The sequence below is a fragment of the Phytophthora parasitica genome (assembly GCF_000247585.1).
Source record: "Phytophthora parasitica INRA-310 unplaced genomic scaffold supercont2.10, whole genome shotgun sequence".
NCBI classification, from domain to species: domain Eukaryota; phylum Oomycota; class Peronosporomycetes; order Peronosporales; family Peronosporaceae; genus Phytophthora; species Phytophthora nicotianae.
The window spans coordinates 1,098,867-1,122,048 of NW_008648996.1; the positions used below are offsets into that span (position 1 = coordinate 1,098,867).

The 23,182-nt window shown below is 52.8% G+C and overlaps 9 protein-coding genes across 14 annotated transcripts; 3 read left to right on the forward strand and 6 right to left on the reverse strand.

Moving 5' to 3' along the window:
* Positions 1-2,139: 2,139 nt before the first annotated feature.
* PPTG_06866 (hypothetical protein) lies at positions 2,140-4,038 on the reverse strand. The gene has a single exon (XM_008900909.1). The coding sequence runs from the start codon at positions 3,941-3,943 to the stop codon at positions 2,396-2,398; it is 1,548 nt and encodes a 515-aa protein (XP_008899157.1). The 5' UTR covers positions 3,944-4,038; the 3' UTR covers positions 2,140-2,395.
* A 557-nt stretch (positions 4,039-4,595) lies between these two features.
* Positions 4,596-5,985, reverse strand: PPTG_06867 (hypothetical protein; the record flags this gene model as incomplete). The annotated part of the gene is made up of 1 exon (XM_008900910.1): positions 4,596-5,985. One exon carries the CDS (start codon positions 5,983-5,985, stop codon positions 4,795-4,797), a length of 1,191 nt encoding a protein of 396 aa, XP_008899158.1. The 3' UTR covers positions 4,596-4,794.
* A 763-nt stretch (positions 5,986-6,748) lies between these two features.
* On the reverse strand, positions 6,749-8,591 carry PPTG_06868 (hypothetical protein; the record flags this gene model as incomplete). Its single annotated transcript, XM_008900911.1, has 1 exon — positions 6,749-8,591. The coding sequence occupies one exon, from the start codon at positions 8,589-8,591 to the stop codon at positions 6,837-6,839; it is 1,755 nt and encodes a 584-aa protein (XP_008899159.1). The 3' UTR covers positions 6,749-6,836.
* Positions 8,592-9,901: 1,310 nt separating this feature from the next.
* Positions 9,902-12,371, reverse strand: PPTG_06869 (threonine-tRNA ligase). The gene has a single exon (XM_008900912.1). It carries the CDS (start codon positions 12,277-12,279, stop codon positions 10,045-10,047), a length of 2,235 nt encoding a protein of 744 aa, XP_008899160.1. The 5' UTR covers positions 12,280-12,371; the 3' UTR covers positions 9,902-10,044.
* Positions 12,361-14,843, reverse strand: PPTG_06870 (methylenetetrahydrofolate reductase). Its single transcript, XM_008900913.1, has 2 exons — positions 13,039-14,843; positions 12,361-12,976 (listed from the first exon to the last, which is right to left on the reverse strand). Exons 1-2 carry the CDS (start codon positions 14,807-14,809, stop codon positions 12,714-12,716), a joined length of 2,034 nt encoding a protein of 677 aa, XP_008899161.1. The 5' UTR covers positions 14,810-14,843; the 3' UTR covers positions 12,361-12,713.
* Positions 14,844-14,863: 20 nt separating this feature from the next.
* Positions 14,864-17,542, reverse strand: PPTG_06871 (hypothetical protein). Of its 6 annotated transcripts, XM_008900914.1 has the most exons (6): positions 17,184-17,542; positions 17,071-17,094; positions 16,921-17,000; positions 15,430-16,845; positions 15,036-15,370; positions 14,864-14,969 (listed from the first exon to the last, which is right to left on the reverse strand). In XM_008900914.1, the coding sequence occupies exons 1-6, from the start codon at positions 17,469-17,471 to the stop codon at positions 14,920-14,922; spliced, it is 2,193 nt and encodes a 730-aa protein (XP_008899162.1). In that variant the 5' UTR covers positions 17,472-17,542; the 3' UTR covers positions 14,864-14,919. The 6 variants fall into 6 exon arrangements, with proteins under 6 accessions (XP_008899162.1, XP_008899165.1, XP_008899164.1 ...); XM_008900917.1 differs by having other exon boundaries at positions 16,921-17,094; XM_008900916.1 differs by having other exon boundaries at positions 17,071-17,542.
* PPTG_06872 (hypothetical protein) lies at positions 17,530-18,983 on the forward strand. The gene is made up of 2 exons (XM_008900920.1): positions 17,530-18,177; positions 18,248-18,983. Exons 1-2 carry the CDS (start codon positions 17,566-17,568, stop codon positions 18,800-18,802), a joined length of 1,167 nt encoding a protein of 388 aa, XP_008899168.1. The 5' UTR covers positions 17,530-17,565; the 3' UTR covers positions 18,803-18,983.
* Positions 18,984-19,162: 179 nt separating this feature from the next.
* On the forward strand, positions 19,163-20,020 carry PPTG_06873 (hypothetical protein; the record flags this gene model as incomplete). Its single annotated transcript, XM_008900921.1, has 1 exon — positions 19,163-20,020. The coding sequence occupies one exon, from the start codon at positions 19,163-19,165 to the stop codon at positions 20,018-20,020; it is 858 nt and encodes a 285-aa protein (XP_008899169.1).
* Positions 20,021-20,209: 189 nt separating this feature from the next.
* Positions 20,210-23,139, forward strand: PPTG_06874 (hypothetical protein; the record flags this gene model as incomplete). The annotated part of the gene is made up of 3 exons (XM_008900922.1): positions 20,210-22,204; positions 22,266-22,382; positions 22,447-23,139. The coding sequence occupies 3 exons, from the start codon at positions 20,210-20,212 to the stop codon at positions 23,137-23,139; spliced, it is 2,805 nt and encodes a 934-aa protein (XP_008899170.1).
* Positions 23,140-23,182: the final 43 nt, after the last annotated feature.

The following is a 23,182-nucleotide window of genomic DNA, read 5'->3' on the forward strand; positions in this document are numbered from 1 at the left end:
ACGCTGTGAGGACATCGAGAACGTGCTGACTGAGATTGTACGCGGCGTTTTCCATCTTGTAGCAAGCTGTGAACAGCAGGCGCTGGAATCCAGTAATCTTCGATCGTGTCTCGGCATCAAATGGCTTCAAATCCAGCGCTTTGACCTCGGTTTGTGTGTCATATCCGCTGAGAGCCATGCTAACCTTGTGATCTTCTCGACTTGTGTTAAAGATATTGTTAAACCCTTTGTTCGTCGTGCTCATGTTCCAAGCGCCACGTTTGAAGATCCAGCGCTGCATTAAACCATCGCAGCCGTTCACGTGCTGAGCCCGTATGAGTGCGACGTCAGAGCATCCGTCACTCCAGCGGGGCGTGCAACGCGGTCAAGAAGGCGGTTGACGTGGGTGTAGGTCGACGGCACGGCGGCGGCAGATGCTGGAGCAGCAGAGGCTGTGCGGTGGAGGCAACAGCGGATGGAATCTTCAAGTGCTGTAAAGTCCGCGGGATGGTTCAGAACCTCAAGCAGCGGCATGGCAGGCGACAGCGTGACGGCCGCTTCTGCAGGGAGCTCTGGCACGTTGTCGATCAAGGCGACGGATGGTGCAACCTCGTGGCCACTGCCACTGCAATCGCGTGCAATGGACAGGTAACGAAGTCGGGGTCTGGGAAGAGCGACAGCCCCTGTTCTTCAGAGGTCTTCAAGCGGATGAAGCGAACGAAGAATACCTCGGCTGCGTCAACAGAGAGATTCTGCTTACGGACGAGAGTCAGGTCTGAAGCCCAAATAGTTACCAGAGCATGCATAGCAAAGCTGCGTCTTGGTAGTCACTTGGAGAACATGCATTTTGATACAAAACAGTATCATCTTTTTTAAGTCACTCTTTCAGCACGGAGGCGCTTTGTTAACGACTTTACCATCTCTTTTCATACAATAGCTCTCGAGTGCCTTCCCCATACTTAACAACTTTGCTTCCACAATATGTCGTTGCGCAGGGAAACTTCAAAAAACCACATTTTGCTCTGTCGATAGTACTGCATCGATGTATTACGAGACAGTGGCTTACCCTTCCTACCCTCATTAAAAGCAAGATACATACCAAACTTATCTAATACAGATACCAAACACTTACCGGTGTCATCTTTTTCAATGCATCGCTTGGCATAGTCAAAATCAACATTTTCGGCCTTTACAAATGTTTTGAAGGCCTTGATGGCCGTAGCTTGAGCACGCTTGGTGTTTCCAGGCTTGAGCTCGTCCAGGCCCATAATGGTCGGAAAGGATGCAAATATGCAAATGATATGCAAGTATCTAGAACTTCGTAAGGACATACATATATTTCTCCTTGGTTTCCGACTCGATACGTCGGAATAGAGGGCCTACCTAACCCTCAATATTGCAATTGGCTGAATTAATCATTGTCAAGTAATATGATTGGTTAAAATTAAATACAATATTCTGATTGGCTGATTATAACGAAATTGGCACAATACAAAATCTTAGTATGGTCGGAAAAGTGTTTATATTCATCCATAAGGAAAATTACATCAATGTTGCCGCCCGACTGGTCTGGGATGTCCGGGAATTAATCTTCAGGTCATTCGGCACCTGCGGATCACAGTACGACTTGTATGAGTCTTCTTTCGATACAAAGCCGTGCTGGCGGGCGGAGAAGCTCTGGATTTTATTGGCGCTTTTCTATTTCAAGGAGTTTATAAGAATGGATGCATCGACGTAGGAAGATGAAGTAAATCTCAGTTAATATGTATTTGCTCGCACTCTTTCTGCTCGAGAACTATCCACCAAGCTAGTTGGTTAATTGTTGCTGTCGAACCAATATGTAGCTTATTACGTCCGTTGCTAAAACTAATGCTTGGGCTATCACATTGCAAAATGAAGACATTCATCGCCGCAGAGAGAATTTGGCGATCTTTTCACGATAAAACTCGAAAAAAGGATTGAAATTTCGCTGGAAGAGCGTAAAATTCTCGACAAGATTCCACGCGGTTTTCCACAATGTAACTTTTATTGCATGTTGCTCGAATGAGCCCGATAGCAGATTTTATTTTAATATCTACAGTACTACCTGTAATAGGTATTGCTTGAACGAACCCTAGACCTGAATTGGTCAACACGCATAAATTTTATAAATATCTACAATATATATAAGCAAAGAGTTTTTTTAATGCAAGTTCAGCTTGTACCTGATCCGATTCAAAGGGGATTTAATTATGGGCGCATTTGTACGTTGCTCGGATCTGGATATAAAATCCAGAGAATTGGAAAGTGCAAAGCTCGGATTTTGGTCAGTGTGCTTTCTTCCACTATGCCAGAACTTAGTAGAGCCCTGCAAACGAACGTATCACCTCATGCAACAATAGTCACTTCCTCACTAGCTACTTGTCAATACGTGCACCTAAGCTGTCACCACCTTGAAAGTTTTGCGCGGCGGATTGAGCGGTTCAGTCGCACGTTCCTTCGATTTCTGCTGGGCCGACTTGGCTTTCTCGATCTCGTCGAGTTTGTCTTGCACCCGTTGTCCGTAGTCAGGGTCTGCCTTGAAGAAGTTGGCCACGGCTCGAGCTTGAACGGGCTTAGATGCATTCACCAACGACCCAGCAATGTTGTTCGTAAGACGTTCGCGTGCCGCAGCATCCAATGTTTTGCGGTAGAAATCGCCGACTTGAGAGAAATTATCGTCGTCCGCTGTCGAGAACTTGTCCACCACCGAGTGATCTCCCTGGTACGAGTGATAACGCAGCGAGGCTGTTTCCGTCGGACCACCCACGCTATTTGGGAAATAGTTTGGTGCGTCGTTCATGTTGCCATCGACTGTCATGAACCCATCGCGCTGGTACGTGCGAGTCTCGACGAGCGGTTTGTTAACCGGAATCTGTTGGTAGTTGGGGCCAAGTCGGTGACGTTGCGTGTCCGGGTAGGAGAATAGACGTCCCTGTAGCATCTTGTCGGGCGATGGTTCAATGCCTGGCACCATGTGTGACGGCGAAAACGCGAGTTGTTCCACCTCCGCGAAATAATTCTTCGGGTTGCGATTGAGTACGAGGCGTCCAACCTCCTGTAGTGGATACGAACTATGCGGCCAGATCTTGGTGACGTCGAACGGGTTTACACTCTCGGCCTTTGCCTGTTCGGGTGTCATGGTCTGGATGTAGAGCGTCCAGGTGGGGAAGTCCTGGCGCTCGATGGCATTATACAGATCACGGATGGCGTAGTCCGGGTCAGAACTCGCGAGATCCGCAGCTTCGTCAACCGGCAGATTGCGGATCCCCTGGTCAGTCTTGAAGTGATATTTGACGTACGTCACCTCACCTTGAGCGTTCACGTTGGCAAATGTGTGGCTTCCGTAGCCGTTCATGTGGCGGTAGCCGTCAGGAATGCCGCGGTCGGAGAAGAGGAACGTCTGTTGGTGGAGCGTCTCCGGACGCAGCGAGAAGAAGTCCCACATCATGTTATCGTCTTTAAGGTGCGTATTGGGCAGACGCTTCTGTGTGTGGATGAAGCTTGGGAACAGGATCGGGTCGCGGATGAAGAAGATCGGCGTGTTGTTGCCCACGAGGTCCCAGTTGCCCTCCTCGGTGTAGAACTTGATAGCGAAGCCACGAGGGTCACGTACAGTGTCTGCACTGCCCTGTTCTCCTCCAACAGTCGAGAAGCGAATTGCCACGGGCGTTCGCTTGCCCACCGACGAAAAGAGTTTGGCGATCGTGTATTTGGTGGCCGTATCGTGCGTGACTTCGAAGAAGCCGAAAGCTCCAGCTCCCTTGGCGTGCACCACACGCTCGGGGATTCGTTCACGGTCGAAGTGCGCCAAGTGGTCGATCAGAGCGAAGTCTTGTAGCACGATGGGGCCTCGAGGCCCTGCAGTAGCGGACGCAGTGAGGCCCGTGGGTGGCAGAGGTGCCCCGTTGCTGGTGGTGGCGACTGGCGGAACGGCGGGAGCCATTTACAAGTTGAAGTTGTTGGAGTGTTGGTCGAAAGGGTGAAGAGGCTGGTACACAGGACGCCGCAAATTGAAAAATGACAACGAATTATGTGGTGGTTTTTGCTCGGATGAACAGGATGAAGACAATGGCTGTGGGTGCTTTATAGCCTTGTCGTACCCCCGGAATAATGAGTGACGAGACATGATGATGAGACTTTTGGGTGCTTTCTTCTTGCTGCGATCGGTAGTACATTTTTGGTTAGTGTAGTAGTAATACCGATAATGATATCTAAATGTTGGGCATACTATTTTTTACCAATATCATATCCCCCAGTTGAAGACAGATACTATTACTAATAGCAGATAATGTCTTTCCTTGACAACAGTCAAGTTCGTGCACTTCATCAGTTGACTTTGAATTGCGATGGAGGCGAGCTCGAGCAGCAAGTTGGGGGCTGGATACACGAGATCTTGTGTGGTGATAAAGCACTAATCTTGTCAAAACAATTGCTACAGCAGTAGATAGTAGTATTAGTAGTGACATGTTATCGTAAGATATTACTACTATTGTGACATTATCAATGCTAGCACAAAAAAATCGGGCGACTACTACCGATCACATGGGGTAATCATTGTCCGACCTGGATGAGTTCATTCCTTTTCGTCGGCAATTCTTGCATTCGTCTTCTGCAGGTATCCGTTGTCGTACCTTTGGAGCTGCCAAGAAGGCGACTAGGTATACGACGGCCACATTCATCGAGAAGATTTGAACTTTGATACAGTGAGCGAGCCGATGAGCAGCATCAAGGGCGGAACGGCCCCACTGGATTTGTGGGGCTGCCATTGTCTTACCTTCGAGATGGGGATAGTTATCAAGATAAATGGAAATCGACACCTGCAACAAATAAATACGTTAAGAACTCATCATTAGCGAGCATGACAATCATTTGCGTACCGAAGTGAGTGACTCGACACGCCAGCACCATGATCACCCAAAGCACGAATTTCGCTTGCACCAAGGGCATCTGTGTCTCCAGCACGAATGCAAGTTGGTAAAGCGCTCGGATACCGCAGTTGCGTCTCATAATGACGGCCAGCGCCACGAATGATATCAACTCCAGGAGTCCATACGCAAAAATTCCCAGTACTTTGCCGCCGACATTCTCAAGCGTGATCCCTTGCATCTCGGAGTGGTATTTAGCACTGGGGAGATTCACCATCACTAAGATTCCGCACCCGTACATGATCGGGATGATCGTCTCCAGATATTCCGTCAGGACGAGGCACTCGGACGTAAACAATAGCTCGAGAGGCTCCGATAGCGTGTTGAAGTTCTGCTGCATGCGACGATGAAAGCTTCCTTGATGTTGAAGTGACGACCGCGTTTTAACAGGTACTAGTATAGATTTAATCGGCTGGACTGGAGTACTGCCTCCTGGGCAGCATCTCCACAGACTCGCCCTGCATACAGCACGAGCTACAGTTACCGTACCTGCCACTTTAACTGGGACTGCACCGTCCGAGCAGACCGCTGAATTGAGTGAAAATGTCTGTAACTTTTCAAGTAGCGCTCTACTGTCGAGTGATACTCGGTGAGAAATGCACGAAAGTGTCTGGAAATTGCCATTACGTAACTTTTTCAAGTTTGCTTGATGAATCCACGAACGGATAGACACAAGTAGGTCGTAATGACAGTCTTTAACTCCACGTTCAGGGGAAAATCGATTCAGTATACTACGAGTCCGTTGGTATAGCTCACGAAGCTCAATGATCGTATCAGCAACATCTACAGCCATGATGGCGATCACCGTATTAGGCGAAGAAGCGCCTTGCATGCATGTTACAAGGTAGATGGCGTGGAAAAAGTCGACATTGAAGATAACTTCCTCCGGAACAATGTCTTCCATATGCAAAACAGTGGACGCCAACAAGTTTTTCATCACCAATTTAACCACGGATAGCATCAGAATTGCTGGTAGTTCAAAAGACGTATTGGTGACAGCGTAGAAGAGCATCTGATGCGCGGGGTAGATTGCGATCATTAAAAGTTGTACAGCAAACATTTTTCCAAGCTGCCGGAGTTGAATTGTGTGCGAAGAAACTTGACGAAAAGTGCTGCTTCCTACTACGGATCGAAACAATCCAACAAGAAAAAATGGCATCCCCATCGCCAGTATCATGTGCATGAATGGAATTGGGAATTTCCAGGTCGCTGCAATAGTCAGCGCGAGACTAGTATATACAACAGCTATACAGAGAGTAAATAATGTGAGTTGTCGTGATGAAAGTACCGCACCTTCAACGAAATGTCCAACGTGAATGGCGGACGAGCAGGCAATTACCCCTCCCTGAACGGCGACGCGAACCCAAAAACCATAGTTGACGCTCCATCCATCCGTTGGATCCTGAAGAGGAACGCTCTCCTGGCAGAAAACTAACGCGACAATTGGCACGGGTGTACCGATAGTAATTAACATCACCCTGGAAAATGGAGTACGTTCCATATAGTCCTCAAACGCCAGCAACCTCTCCACAGAGTATTTTCCACCATAGTGACTGAGCTGCAGAGAAAACCAGACGTCCATGAACTTCGTGATACAAACCTTTACTACGTTGTGTCGTCGACCGAATGAACGAGGTACGCTAAGCCCTGGTCCAGCCAGGACTGGATGCAACGGAGACACCATCGGCTCTGCAACGCGCGGGTGTCCAGTGGACACTGTCCACGCTTAGATGGAGCTATTAGCGAACGGAAATAGCAATTATACAGGAAACTGTCAAGCTCAGGATTAGTTATCCCTCTTCAGTTTACATATACCTCAAAATGCTCGTTCCACTTATTGTATTCATGGCAATGCAAACCAGTGATGATAGCTCGTGAGTCTACCTGTTCTCAGCTCGACAGTCACCTGTCTTACGGCTCCATGGTTGGCGTAAAGACGTCGAAGAAGTCCACGCCCAACCAGTAGGCCGTCAAGTTCGAGTACAGCGCGTCGCCCTCCTCCCAATTCGCAGCGTCGTTCACGTCACCAGAACCAGTGTACTTTGCCACAGACGGGTACGGATACGCTGGACGCGTGCGGTAAACCGTGCTGGACGATCCTGACTCCGAGGCATCCGCCTCCGTCGATGTCATGATTTCATGGGGAGCCGAACCGGACTCCACCCAGTCCAACATTGGGGTCAACAAGTCGAACGACGCCATGCCTTCGCCCTCTCCACAGTGCCACACACCTGGGAAAATGTACAAGCGGTTGAAGTCTTCCACAGCATCAGCACCCATATTTTCGATCAACTTCTCGTGGTACTGGATGGTCGTGCGCGGCGAAATGTGTTGGTCGGCCCAACCGTGCCAGAGAATGAGTTTGCCGCCGGCCTCGTGGAAGGGCGAGAGATCGGGACTCACAGAATCCAGGAACGGATGGTGCGGTTGTAGCAGATCAATGGTCGAGTTGGCGAAGACGAAGTCAGCGAGCGTGTAGTTCGCACCTGGAGCATTCTCAAAGACGAGATAGCGAAGCGTTGCCAAAGCCATGGACTCGCTTGCTACGCTGCCACCGTCCGTAGCGGGAATACCCACTCCGATCCACGCCGTCTCGGATCCAAACTGCATCTCACCGACAGTCAAATGCTCCCCACTGGCCTCGTCCACAGGTCCCGTATAGAAATCCACGGCCACTTGGGTTTCCGCGGCGGTCAAACACGTCGAATTATCGGCGTCGTCCGTGCATTGAAGCGTGCGGGGATCGAAGTTGCAGATGCGAGGGTCCGTTAAGAGACCATCCTCGACGCCGTCCAAGGTATCACATGCAGCGATCACGGCGTCATGAAGAATGGGAATACGCGACGGATTGAAGATCGGCTGCTCGTTTTCATCCAGGTTACTGACGGCGTCCCAGGCGTGGTGGAAGCTGTTCTGGAACTGCCACAGCATAGCTGGAGCTCCAGCGACGATACCGTTGAAGTCGTTCGGGTAGCGTAGTGCCGTCATAACGGCCTCTCGACCGCCGTCCGAGCATCCATTGAAGTAGGCATACTGCTGCTCCTGGCCATAGTACTTCTTAATTAAGGCCTTGGACAGCTCCGCTGTGTTGTGAACAGCTAGATACGCGTAGTCGATGAAAGCTTCTTTGTTTAGAGCAAAGGTACCGTCGGTGCCACCGTTCATATCCGTGGTGCCCATTGCGAAGTGCCCATTCTCGTACTGGTCCGAGCCTTCCGCTGCAACGACCGACAGCGCAGCCATCTCCGGCCCGCATAAACCACCGCAGCCAGCCTGTAGATAACGCTGCGTCCACGTGGCGATGGGAAGACGCAGTATCCACTTGGCTTGGGGAGGCAGATAACCCTCCAAGTAGCAGTACGACACACCATCCACCTCGGTCTCCGTTGCCTCCGTGATGTTGGTGCCGCTGCCGCCAATCGACGTGAGATCGACCGAAGCCAACTCAGAGCAGCTAATGACGGGCTCCACCACCGCGAGGCTCTCACCGCTACCGGCAGACGTCGTTGTCGTCGATGAGGTGGTTGCAGTCGTAGTCGAGGATGCCGTTTGCGACGATGTTTGGGTAGTCGAACTACTTGTCGTGGTATCGCTGCACTCGTCCGCGAAGACGGTGCATTGTGTGAGGAACGCAGCAACGATGAGCGGCGCGTAGAAGACCTTCATGAGTAATCTAGCCTCGCTGAGACGTGCTGGTGTTGCTTGGTGTTCCGATGCGTGAAGCGAGGAAAATGAATAATGACTTCGGCACGGCTAGGGAAGCTGTCGTTCTCTAGATTGAAGTACCAACGTGTCGACTAGTGCAAATCCCTGTCCACGGTCCACGGGAGTCAACGTATGACTGATTGTCGCGATTTCTAACCTGCTTTTATGCTCTCGATCTTCAAGGCAGGATTTAGTATCGATACTGAAACAAAGTGCATTTCACCGTGGAATACACTTTGCTTTTAGAATTTCCACGCGGGAGAATTTGTACTGTGTAGTCCTTGGGCCATACTAACCGTACGATACTTGAGGAGCGAAATTCCATCGACGTATTTGCTAGTCAATAATTTTTTAAGCTTCTGCATGTTTTTATGAGCTCCCCTCTTTTCGATGAACAATGTTCATGATATCGACGAGTCTACTTAGCTTTTCATGTAGTTGTGGTGTTGTTGCTTCTACAGTACAAGTGTTGTTCACCCAAGCGCATCAATGTCCAAACTGAAATAAACGCGACATCACCCGCGTAGAGCAGGAACATCGGATTATGCATTCGCCCAATCTTCGCCACTGAAACTTGAAGCGGGGAGCCCTGACGATCCAAGTTGACAACCTTATTGCAGGTCGTACTAGTGTGTGCAAGCGCGATGCATTGTGGGCTATAAATCAAGTACCTTCAACTACTGCAGTGCCCAAGTTCGAGTAGACACGTCAGCGTTGGCGGTGCTCGGACACTCTCTCTCTCTCTCTCTCTGCTCTGGTGCTAGCTAATATAATACTTAGAAGTAGTGTGGTGCATTATAGCCTAGATTCTGTTGGACATGACATACAGCACTGAAGGACTACTGGAATAAGTCTTTATTAGTAGAACAGCGCCGTAAAGGCTAAAGCACTGCTCGACTTTCTCTGACATTAGCGTTGTTCATCTCATTGCTGTCGGTGATGAATTGTGCCTTTCTATCATCTCCATCGTCGAATCTGATCTTTTTCAATCAACATCACGCTTTCTTTAAAAGTGGTAGTACGCTCTCGTGACATAGGATAACAAGTTCTTTCAGTCTCGAACCATCTTGCAGTAGTGCTTGCGTTATTGTTGCTGTCCCAGCGGCACAGAGAAGAACAATGGCTGTTGCTTGGTTGACAGTAAATTATCGCACGATTACCTTGGTACAGTATCGTATGTCGAAGTATGACCAATGAACGGGCTATATCGCCTACGAGATCCAAGAGCATCGAATGCTAGATTGGAGAAATGGTACAACAAGCACCCCCTTGCTCAATGACAACAAGTCTACTTGAAGTCAACATCAAACTGCGGCTCACAAACTGTATGACTGTCTTTAGCTACGAATCGCAAATGCAACAAACGCTAGCGCAGAAAGAAACTACGACTGACTCCTCTCTTTACGCACTCTGCTTACTCGTCAGCTGCCTTGGTGGCCTCCAGGTCCTTGAACATGGCGATGGCCTCCTCGAGCGTCTTGGTGCCCCGGACCTTGTTGTCGCGCGTACGGATGTTGACCGAGCGCGTCTCCTTCTCGTGCGCACCCACCACCAGGATGAAGTTGTAGTGAGCCATCTGACCCTCACGGATCTTCTTGTTCAGCGTCTTGCCAGAGTCGTCGATGTCCACGTCGAAGCCAGCGCGGAACAGCGCGTCCTTGACCTCGTAACCGTAGTCCACGAAGGCAGCACCAACCGTGACAATGAGGATCTGACGCGGCGATAGCCAGAACGGGAACTTGCCGGCGTAGTGCTCCACCAAGACGGCCACAAATCGCTCCAGCGATCCGTAGATAGCGCGGTGGATGATCACCGGGCGCTTGAAGTTGTCTGCGTCATCCGTACGGTACTTGAGGTTGAAGCGGATAGGCAGCTGGAAGTCGAGCTGCACCGTAGCGCATTGGTGCTGACGCTTGAGCGCGTCCGTGATCATAATGTCGATCTTGGGGCCGTAGAACGCGCCATCTCCCGGGTTCACTACCCACTTACCAGCACCCACAAACTCGTCCAGAGCCTGGGCCAGTTGCGTCTCAGCACGTTCCCATTGCTCCAGCTCGCCCATCGCCTTCTCGGGTCGAGTCGACAGCTCCAGGTTGAACTCGATACCGAACACGTCGTACACGTACTTCATGAAGGTGAGGAAGTCCAGAACCTCCTTCTTGATCTGGTCGTCTCGGCAGAAAATGTGGGCGTCATCCTGCTGGAAGCGACGCACACGCGTCAGACCCGTCAGCGCACCACTGAGCTCGTTACGGTGCAGCACACCACAGTCAGCGAGACGGATGGGAAGCTCACGGTACGAACGTTGACGGAAGTCGAACATCAGCGACGCAGCCGGGCAGTTCATGGGCTTAAGTGCGTACTCCTGGCCTTCCACGTCGAATACAAACATGTTCTCCTTGTAGTGCTGAGCGTGACCCGAGATGTTCCACAGTTCCATGTTGTAGATGTTGGGAGTGATGATCTCAGTGTATCCGCGTTCACGGTACTGCTCCCGAATGAACTTGAGCAGCTTAAAGTAGATGGCAGAGCCGTGAGGCAGCCAGAAGCCGCTGCCAGGACTCAGCGAGTGGAAGAAGAAGAGCTCCTCGCTCACACCGAGACGACGGTGGTCACGCTTCGCAGCTTCAGCCTGGAAATGTTTCCACTCCTTCATCTTGTTCTTGTCCGGGAACGAGATGCCGTACACACGCTGGAGTGCGTCGTTCGTGGTCTTGCCCAGCCAGTGCGAGCTCGACGTGCGCGTGACTGCCAGAGCCTTGATCTTGCCCGTGTGAGGCACGTGCGGGCCACGACACAGATCAATGAGCGGACCACAGCGATAAGCCGTCGTCTTGCCTCCGTCCGGGATCTTCGTGGAGATGATCTGCGTCTTAAACACGTTGTCGGCGAACATCTCGAGCGCCTCCTCCTTGGTCAGTACGATACGCTCGAATTTCTGCTTGTCCTTAACGACCTTCTGGCAGGCCTTCTCGATGACGCTCAGGTCGCTCTCGGGGATCGTCTCCGTGCCCATGTATGAGTCGTAGTAGAAGCCTCCCTCGACAGGGGGGCCAATAGTCAGGTGCGCGCCCTTAAGTGTCTCGAGACTCTCGCCCAGAATGTGCGCACTCGAGTGCCAGAAGACCATGCGGCCTTCCGCGTCGTCGAACTTGAGCAGCTCCAGTCTGCAGTCGCCGATAAGGGGGCGGAAAACATCCCAGAGCTCGCTCGAGTCAGCCACAGCGCCGCAGCAGGCTTCGCCGGCCTTGTCGCTGGCCTCGTTGCCGTCCACGTCGGCGGCCGTGACGCTGAAAGGGTCCTCGGGCTTGCCACGGTAGGTGACGCGAGCCACGACGACCTGGTCCGCCAGCCCCTGCGAGATCTCGAGCGCCACGTCCAACGGCGTCGTCTGCCAGGCCACTCCCTCCTTCACGGCGCCATCGGGGAGCGTGATCTTAATGGGCGTCTGCTTAGCGGCCAGTTCCTCCTGCTGCTTCTTCTGCTCCGCCATAATGCGGTCGTACACGGCCACACGTGCTGCCACGAAGGGAGGATTGGGCGTCAGAGTGAACGGACCGCCGATCTTACTCTCACTGGCGGCACCCGTCACCTTGGGGCCGCTCTCCTTCGTCAGGCGCGTCTGCACGCGCGCGGGTTCGCTGCTCATGATGCTGCTGATCTCTTCTGGCTATGGGGGGAGGTCGCCAAACCGGAAATGAACCATTGACTGGATCGCAAGGAGCGAGTACAGTAGCTGGTAGATTTTGCATTGCTTGTGCTGTATTAAATGTAAGAGGTGGATGCAAAGATAATGTTGCGTATTCAGAGCGGTCACAGTACATCGTGTCAAAGAAGTGAGTGCGGTACCGCAGACGAATGCTGCCAGGAGAAGTTTCTAAGCACAACTGTACTTTCATTCACTCTATGGTTCTTGCAGAGCCCAGCACACAGTGAAGGTCAATCGGAATCCGTTGCTTAGGAGGGGAGGCACACGGTAAGTAGGTGCAGGAGGGTGCAGCCACTTGAGGCCTCCCGTCCAGTGTCCTGTTGCGATTTGGTCCCTAGAGCTGGCGAGGGGGTCTGGTCTTCATTCATGAGTATCTACAGCGACGCGAGAGCGAGTTGGGCCTCCAGTTGACGGACTTTTTCCTTCAGCTGGAGGTTCTCTCCACGAACACCCGCGAGCTCCGAGTGCGCCGCTCGCAGCTCGCCATTGAGGTCCTTCTGCAGCGACTGGAACGACGCCAGCGTGTCGAACATCTTCTCGCGTCTGGCTTCCAGCTCCAGCACACGCGTACGCAGCTCTTCCTTGTCCATGGCCTCCGTGATGATCCGCGTGAAGATACTGAAGATGTCCGAGTCATCTGTAACATAACAAGGTTAGTACAAGCTTCAACAGAGCGTGATAACGGCAGATAAAACTCACCATTGGCGTAGTCATTGTCGACGATGTTGACCAGGAAGTAGGAGTCGTAGATGTGCTGGATGACCTCACGAGAACACGAACCCTCAGGGTAGGCCGACGCCCACTGCGTTTGCCACAGCTCGAACGCCTCGTCCTTCCAAGCAGCGAACGAGTCGGAATCCACGACTGTAGGTTGAACGATTTCAATTCCGGGGAAGACGCCCCACGTGACGGCCGTCACGCTGTGCAGCGGCGTATTGCGGTGCTCATCGCCCCGACGATTGAGGGCGTGGAACGACAGCTGAGGGTAGTCGCGTCGCATGACCTTGACGAGGTGTGCGATCTTCTCAGGGGCCACGAAGAACTCCACGTATGCCTTCTGGAACACTACACCATCGTCTCCTCCCCAGCCGACGGACGGATCACTGGAAGGAGCTCCGTTCACACGCGGTTGACTGTTGATCGTCAAGAAGCCGTTGGAGTTGAGCCACTGCAGGTTTTCACGAATAGCTGCACTCTCGAGCGACAGAGCCTGTTCACACCACGGGAGCTGCTTCACGTGGCCGTCGATGAAGCGAACGAACACGTTCCACACGTCCTCCTCGGTCTGCGGCGTGCCCCATAGCTCAGTACGTTGAAGCTTGGGTCGTTTGAAGGCGAGATAGTACTCGGACAGCTCACCATACGCAGGACTCGTGCGGTCTCCCCAGCGTCCGTTGGGGAACTCGTCCCACGCAGCAGTACGGGCGATGTAACTAGCCTGGCGGTTGGACCAGAAGATGGGGCGAACCTGCTCGCCTTCGACGGTAGAGCGCTGCAGTGTTGACTGCCACGGCAGCTCGCGCTGGTTGCGAGCAGGTAGTAGCTGCAGTCCTTCCAGCACCTGCGTCACGGTCGTGGCCAAGTTCATGGTGTAGAAATGCAGTGAGTTCACGCCGGCAGCCAGCAGACGTCGACAAGTCTCCACCGCTAACTGAGTACCGTAGCGACGCACAGCCGCGTCATCGTTCTTGATGGCATCCAGAGCTGTGAGCACCTTCTCAGGCACTCGGGTCTTGCACCAGCTCGTGAACTTGCAGAAGGAACTGTAGTTCTGGATCGGCAGGTACCCAGGTAGGATAGGGATAGTGATCCCTGCGTCTTTGCAGTCAGAGATCCACTGGATCATGTTGTCCACGTCGAAGAAGAACTGGGTGATGATGAAGTCGGCGCCTGCATCCTGTTTGGCCTTGAGTCGCTGCAGGTCGAGGGCGCGTGCCTCGTTGGACGGAGGCAGGTCCGGATGGTTCCACGACTCGGTATGCACCTCCGCGTAACCCGCACAGGCGATGCAGAAGTAGTCTCCGTGTTCCTCTCGGATGAGTTTGATGAGGTCCACAGCGTTGCTCAGTCCTCCCTCTACGGGGGACCAACGCTCGGCGCCAATGGGAGGGTCTCCTCGCAGAGCCAAGATGTTGCGGATTCCAGCGGCGCGTGCGTTCTTGAGGATTCGCTTGAGCTGCTCCGTGGGCAGATGGCACGTGAGATGCAGCAGCACATCGAGCTGGAATTCATTCTGGATGTGGGCTCCAATGCGCAGCCACAGCGCCTCGTCCTTGAAAGCCGAACGCCACGTGAGCGTCACGAACGTCGGCTGCAGCGCCAGCCCCATCTCCTCCACGCGCGTCAATAGGTTGAACACACCCGCATTCGTCTTGGCGGGGAAGAACTCGAAGGACACCGTGGGGCGGGCCGATGCGTCGTCCGCACGGGCCGCGTACGCACTGCGGATCGACTCGATAATCTTCCCCATGTTGCTGCTTGGTGGCGAATGGTGTGTAGCGAACGCAAACAAGTTTGAAAAAAATGTGGTACACATAATACAAAGTTGAAGTGGTGTACATTGAAGTGCTTGGCACACAACTAGAACAAGACATTTCCGAACTGGTCGTGCAGTAGCATCTGAAGCGAATCTGTGACGTGGATAGTAACAAGTCAGTCGCTTGTTTAACGCTCAAGTGTAGCCACAGTTAACTCACCTGAGAGATCGTAGACTGACGAGATCTTGCTGTCGAAGAAGACATACAACTCACGGTGCGACGTCTCCGACTTCTTGGCGAGCACCCAGCCGGCATGTCGAGTGCGAACGCAGATCTCGCGATTGCCAGCACTTGCAGACTTGTGCAGCTCCGCGTGAAGGTCATTGACTAGCGTCAGCATAGATGACGGAAAATAATGTGCCAGCAACTTGACAGGAATCGGGAACAAGTCGTCCTCCTTGCTCTTCAGAAGTCGTGGCACGTATTGCATCCGGAACGCAAGGTTGACACGGTTAATGTACAGGAACGGAGGAAGCGGATGAAGACTCGGGGCGCTAGAGTAACAATCACAAGTCAGCCTCTGCGAATACAAACTTTGCCAGTGATAACGTACCTTTTCTCAGGAGCGAATGTGGCTTTGTAGCGCGCAAGGATGAGTTCTGCCAGGGTCTGGAACCGCCGCTGTCTTTCGAGATAGCCTTTCAAGTGCTCGAGTGTGGTGGTATTCAATCCGCCTGGTTTCGCGTTGGATGCCTCCACTTCCAATCCATTGAGACGAAGTAAGATAACCATCGTGAGATCTGCTTCATGCCACACCACTACTCGATGTCTTGCCATTGTCTCTGTGGTCGTTGAGGTCGTTAAAGCAGGGGAAGCTTCACCCAAACGGAAGATGTGTGGACTCCATACCGCTTCTGTTTCACTTGAAGCATTTTCAGATGCAGTTTCTGGGTTTGCATGAAGAAATTTGGAAAAGTGGCCATCTTTCAGCAATAGACCAGCATTACGATACGAAATAGACCGAGCCCGTGCTTTCATCGCGCTCTTGGAAGTAGCAGGACTTGCTCCATTGCTCCGAGGCCCACCAAATCGAGTCGCTGAAGCAGGAGAATGTGAAGGAGAGCCAAACGGTGATGACTCCCCCGCCACACCAGCACGTGGTGTCGAGGAAGGGGTCAGCAGATTGCCACTCCCAGAAGAAGGCTGTGCTTCTGACAGGAATGTTGAGAGTGAGACGGGATGCTGCTTGTGCAATGATCGGGCAGCCTTGCGCAGATGAGGGGGTCCATTTTCTGTTTGGAATACGGCATCGCATTCTGCGTAGGAAAGCTTGCTGGACCAAACAGGAAGAAATGTATCATCGTATGCATTGGCCATCCACAGCTCAGCGTCGATACTATTTGTTCCTCTCAGACCAGGATACGATTCATCTCGCTCTGTTCCGTCGCCTCGGATCATAGTCATGCCACGCTCTTCGCGCAGTTGAAGGAATTTATACAGCAACTGCATCGTAGCCGTTTCCATAGAACTCCACAATAAATTCCCCTTGAAGAATAACGCAGAGCTCTCCACTTGTTCTGCTCCAGTACTTTCGTTGGAGAACTTCATTTCGGTGTGGAAACCATTTATAAACGTTTGCAAAGCTAAGAATGTGGGCTGGTCCATTGGGAAGTACCCGAGACCTTGCAGCTCCGAGAGCCCACTCGATCCGCGAACATCCAAAGCTTGTAGTAATGTGGGGAAAAACCTGGCACATTTTCTCTGCAGTAATAACGCTGGAGACTGTGATACCAGAGTCTCTAGCGCTGCTTCCACTGCTAACCTGCTCTCCTGTAGCTCCATCATCATGTTATCATCGTGCTGTTGGTCTTCATCCACAGACTGGGTATGCGTATCGATCGCAATCCGAAACTTCCGCAGTCGTTTACGCGCCGCAGCGATGTCCATCAAGAGATCCATTCCATCAGCGTACTTCGTCGTCTGCCCCGAAGTCGTCTCGTCAATGCCAGATGGTAACAAGCGTAAGTTGCTACATGTAAAGCAACCACAACAACCATGAAGCTTGCATGCCAATAGCGTTTTGAATCAACTGCAGATAACTCACCTGTCAATACTCCCATGAAACAGTCGGAACATGTCGTACATCTCTCGAAGTAGGGCCTCGTAACCACTCCTGTGGTCACTCTACCACATCGTGTCTACAGCATTAGCAAAATGACACGGCAAAAGGCTAAAATCCATGGCAATATCGTACAATCTCTACTGTCGGTTGCACGCCCTACAGCAGCAACGACACAGAGCAAGCCACCAAACAGTTAACGCTTCCCACCACGATCCACTTTGACTGATTGCCGGTCACCCTCGTACCAGCGCCATGAAGATCTGCGGCTCCACCTTCAGGATAAAGAATCTTCTCCTGGACAGCGTCACACTCGTCCACTCGGGCGTCCACTCTGTCGTCTCCGTCTTCACATCCTCGCCTCTGCGTCGCAGCATCCGTACGAACGTAAGCAGTCCCTGCACCAGGTGGAGACTCTGCAACAGCCGCGCGTCATCCTCACAGTCCTCCTGGGAATATAACACGCGTGCGTAGACCTCGTCGTCCGCTGCCTGCTCGTCATCCGAGCCCAGCGCCTCGTGCCACAATAACAGCATCCTTGAAGTCCGAAAATGTGAAAAAGGGTTACTCTAATTCTGATTCCGAATCAGAAAAACTCTTGGTGGTCATTTTTGGTTGTCATTTGTCAATATGGGCAAGAAGCGAGTGGACCGAGGCCCGCCGTCGCGCAAGGATCGTGGGCGCGGCAAAGGCGCTGGAGCTGCCCCCGCGCGCGGAGAGGAGGAGAGTGAGACGAGCTTCCGACGTCGCGCGTTTCCCGTCACGCTGCGCATGTGGGATTTTCAGCAGTGTGACTCGAAGCGCTGCACGGGACGCAAGCTCTGCCGTCTGGGCTACATTAAGAGCATGAAACCCGGCGCGCATTTCCGTGGACTCGTGCTGTCACCCGCGGGTGAGCACATCGTCTCTCCTGCGGACAGGACCATCGTGGAGGGCACGGGCATCTCGGTGATTGACTGCAGCTGGGCCAAGGTGCAGGAGCTGCCTTACAAGCAGCTACGCTCAGGCGTGCACCGCCTGCTGCCGTTCCTAGTGGCAGCGAACTCGGTGAACTATGGACGGCCACACAAGCTCTCGTGTGCCGAAGCGATTGCAGCCACGCTGTACATTGTGGGACTTAAGCAGGAAGCCATCCAGCTCATGGACGAATTCTCGTGGGGCGCTGAGTTCCTCAAGATCAACGCGGACTGTCTGGAGGCCTACTCTGCTTGCAGTAACAGTGAAGAAGTGGTGGAGGCCCAGGTATGGAACTGGCTGCTTTTTTTGCTTCCGTTGGAGATGCTGATTGAAAATGTGTTGTTTGTGAGTATAGGACGCGTATTTGGCTGCTTGCCAGACTGAACACGAGGAGCGCTTGCAACGGATGAATCTGCCTAGTCTGGAGAGTGATGACGACGATGAGGAGGAGGAAATTGAAGAGGAGATGGAGCTTGATCGCTTTGGAAACAGCATTCCGCGTCAAAAACCGACTGAGGTGAAGACTGAAGAGGAAGAAGCGGAGGAAGAGACTACTAGTGAGCCGACGAAGGAGCAGCAGCTCTACAAAAGCAAGACGTATGGGTTTCAGACTGAAGGGCCTGATTCCGACGAAGAAATCGCCAACTTAACCAAGAACTTGCACATGTCCGCGGAATCGGTTAAGAAGACCCAAGAGCTGCGCGAAACGATGAAACATGCTCGTCTTGACGGAGATAAGGAGACGTACGCGTACTCGTCAATGGAGGACGTTCACCGGCAGCAGGTGGCGACTGTGTGCTTGGAGAGAACAGCGGTCGCTGTGTCTGGAGACGCCGTCCTACAGCTTCCCGAATCCGTTTTTCACCAGTGGGCGAAAGATTCCGAGAAGCAGCCGTCACAGGTCGACTAGAGAGGTCAGGACGTTCTTCTAGTAGGGCGCCCTCTAATCTAAAGTCTACTGTGCTTTGCCACGCGGTTATCATTATCACTTATGGTTTTGCTCGAATTACCGTGTATAGTGGTACATGTAGAGCACGAAGCTTGATAAAAATTGTAGGCAACACAATACTAACGGACCTGCATATTCCCCAGAGCTTACTTCTAGAACACAAACTTTTGAAGAGTGACATGACATTCTTTGTGGAATTGCTTTTTAGTGGTCGATGACTTGAAGCTGATCCTTACAAAAACTACGATTAGTGATGTGAAATGATTGAATAGGTCAAGAACTCGATGGTAGTCTCATTTCCGAGTTGATCGCATGTCTCGCATGGGGTTTCTGCGCAATATCGCTGGGTCGGTGATTGCCGTCTCGCTGGCCGCACTGGTGGCTTACTACACAGATCTGCAGCTATACGCGGCTGTGTGCGTGGGTATTCAATGGCTGTCGGCGCTCTACGCCGTCCCCAAGCAGGACGAGCGCTTCTTCGACCTCACGGGCTCTGTCACCTACGCGGTGGTGTCACTTTTGGCCTACAACCGCAGCAGTTCCGTCTCCTGGCGTGAGTCGATGCTGACTGTACTTGTGTGGCTCTGGTGCTTGCGTCTCGGCTCCTTCCTGTACCTGCGCATCCGCGAGTGCGGCGAGGACAAACGCTTTAAAGACATCCGCGTGAATCCGCTGCGGTTCCTCGGGGTTTGGAGTATCCAGGGCCTCTGGGTTCTACTAACTGTGCTTCCCGTGCTACTGACGCTTACACGCGGCGTCCACGACCTGCGGGTGTCGCCGCTGGACGTCGTTGGTGTCTTCCTATGGATCGTTGGCTACGTGATGGAGGTCACAGCCGACTATCAAAAGACGCAATTCCGTCGCGATAAAAGCAAGGAGGGCCAATTTATCCAGAGCGGGCTCTGGTACTACAGCCGCCATCCCAATTACTGTGGAGAGATCATGATGTGGGTCGGTGTGTTTCTTGTTAGCGTGCACACGCTGCCGACCACGGGGCTGAAAACCTGGGCTGCTGTGAGCCCCGCGTTTGTGACGTTTCTGCTCATGTTCGTGTCGGGGGTCCCTCTGCTTGAAAAGCAGGCCGAAGAGCGCTGGGGCGAGACAAAGGCGTACCAGGACTACAAGGCACAGACGAGTGTGCTGCTGCCCATGCCCAAGCGCAAATTGAAGACAGCGTAAGAGAAGAAAAATTACCAGGAGATCAAGTTGGATACGCTGGCATTGGAAATGCCCCGAGTCCGTTAAGGAAAAGTGCAAGTTTTGGAAGGGGTCACTAGTAGTGACTCACTACATAACGCAATATTCATAAAAACAAAAAAAAATAATACTGAAGTAATACGATAATCGCAACAATTTAATTCCGCTCCGATGCAAGATGATGCGGTGCTACTCGAGTCGGCAGCGTCTGCGTCCGCGAACTTCGACGCCTTCGCGTGGGTAGAGGAGGCGCTAGCCTCCCGCTCGGGGGACGCGTCGGCCTTGGCGCCGCTGGTGCCACAGCTGGCTTTGCGCTCGCAAACGCTGGCTCAGACGCTGCATGCGTCATTGCAGCACGTTTCGCTGTCGGCTCCCGCGTTGCAGACGCGTCTCCAAGGGCTGCAACAGGCCTCCACACCGCTGGCACGACGGCTGGATGCTGTGCAGGAAGCCTGCGCCTCAGGCTCCGTGTCCACCTCGTCCTCGGCTGCCTCAGGGAAGGATCTGCGTCATCTAGTTACGCTGCACGAGGCCAAGCGCCGATTACAGAGCTGCTCACAGGCGCTAGTGGAGGCTGCGAGATGGGGACGTAACGTGCGCGCCTGCTTCGCGGCTGTGGAAGACCCAACGCTGCTGTCTCATGCGCTCAAGGGCGACAACGCCAAGCTCAGTGTCCGTACAGCAGACAGCGACATAGCCGACAACCTGGCCGACCGCGTGCGTGAGATGAAGGCGAGTCTGGACGTGCTCAAGGACCTGCCTGGTGCCTGGGACCGCAAACAAACGATGGAGAGACTCTGCGCGCAGATTGAAGCAGCAATGCAGCCACGACTCGCCACGAAGCTTCGAGAGGACGATCTAGGCGACGTGGCGCCGCTGCGCTGGTGTCTTGATGTGCTCAGCAGCGTGGACAGAGCTCATCTCGTGAGAGAAGAGTACTGCAGAGCGAGACCTGCACATGTGCACCGTGTGTGGTACACCTACAGCGACGAGATGCAGACCGAGGTGGACGAGAAGGACGAGAAGGAAAAACTCTTTGCCAGTTGGCTGGGAAACTTCTATGGAGACGTCCTGCGGATGCTACAGCGTGAGAGTCGCAACACTAGGGAGCTTTTCGGCACCGATATGCTGATTAACGTGCTGCTCGAGCTGCTCCACAATACGCTGGAGCCACTCACCAAGTCCTTCCGCGACCGCCTTGTGCACAGCGGGCCTTCTGGCACGAATTTCCGTCTTGGACGGCTACTGCTCTGCTTCCACGCGACGCGAGCATTTGCTGGTCAGTTAGTGCAGTTGTTCCGATCACTGGAAGGAGAATATGACGTGAAGTTGGCTGGAAATGACGACACAGCTTCGAGCGCTGGAGAAATTCTAAGTGTTGTCTTCGAGCCGTATCGACTGTACTTCACAGAGTACGCTCGTTTCACAAGTGAGGCCCTTACAGATGCATTGCTGCGTCTTGTGCCAGCTTTCAACGCGAAAACTAACTCACAAGAACTCACTGGAGACGAGTATGAAGAAGAACGGGGTGCAGCAGACACTGCACCACTTGAGGACTTCTCTCAGTGTCTTGAGGAAGCTTCGGAGGCAGCCTGGACGCTTGTGGATGAGAGTTTGCAGCAGTGCTACGAGTTTTCTGGTGGTTCTGCGTTCCCGGAAGCGGTGGAAGCAATTGGTATGGCTGTGCAGCAGTTTACATTGACTTTAAGCGCGACAATCCCTGCCATCCGCAAATACTGCAAAGCTGAGCCTGCAGCACAACTGGAAGGTAGTACCAGTGGATCGCTAGTTGCTTCTCCTGATTGGAGTCAGTTCCACGCATCGTTAGCTCTACTGAAGGCCTGCGGGACTATGGAAAGCCAACTGTGTGCACTTGACGGTCGGGTGCGCGTTCGGATGCGTGAGCAACTTGCTCAGTTCTTCGGCGAAACAGCAGGATCCTTGTCGCCGCGCAGTCGTCGTAAGAAGAGCCACGAGGTTACAAGTATCGCGCTAGCTGACCTTGTAGATCCGACCAAACTTGTGGCAGCAGTGTCAAAGGCCTGGCTTCACGATGAGGATCCCACTCGACAATCGCAATTCCATCAGTTCGAGATGGAACTACTGGACCAGTCGACAGGATCACCAGGCTTTGATAGCTCTTCATCTCGGTATCCATCTGCAACGGTACGTACATCAGGCTTTTGTATCTATTCCGTTATTCTGACTTACATTGCAAACTTTGCAGGTGCTGGACGAAGCTCAGCGTGCCGTGCGTTCATGGACGAAGGACGTGCAGCTCCTCACGTACGACACTGTTTTCTTACCTATTGCACGGGTACTAGAGACGCTGCCCGCCAACGAGGTACGTCATTATCGCGGTCTTTTTATCATTTCTTGGAGCTAATCCTTCTTCATTTCGATTGTAGAATTGGCGCAAAGTGCCGGATGCGGCTCTGGGAGATCTACCAACCTTCAGTATGCTGCCGCAAGACTACATTACAATGGTGGCTGACCTTCTACTGTCGCTGCTTCCTCAGCTCGAGCCTTTTGCAGAGAGTAGCAGTCTTGAGAACGCCTTTGTGGCCTCACGTGGCGCCCAGGAAGTGTGCGTTCAGAGCGAATGGGCTCGACTTGGTCAGCTCTTACACTTGGAACCCTCGGAGCTCGCGACGTGTCAGCGGATTTTCGGCTCGGATGGCAAATCTGCTGCCACTGAACCAGCACCGACAGCGACGGAGTTCGTCGACTTGTGGACTGCGGCGGTGGCTAGCGGTACTCTGGCAGCATTCCTACGTACGATGTGCTCCATCTCGATGCTGTCAGACATGGGGGCTCAGCAGTTGGCTGCAGATCTGGGCTACTTCCACAATGTGTTGAGCGCCGTGGGCGGGGAGGGCAATTTTATCGTTGATGACCTGCGTCGTGCGCTGGAAATGGACCTGCCTGCACATATCCAGCACGTCGACGAGTTGCGAGCTGACCGGGACAGTCCAGAGAACCAAGCACTCGTTAAAATTAACGACTGCGTGGCCGCCATGCGCCAACGAGCGCTGGAACCACCACGTCGATTGTCTACAACTAGCGCTGGCTCAGCAGCATCGTCAGCCCAGTTTAACTAGCTGGTGGAGAGATCTAAAAATGAGTAAGACCGATAGTGCTGCA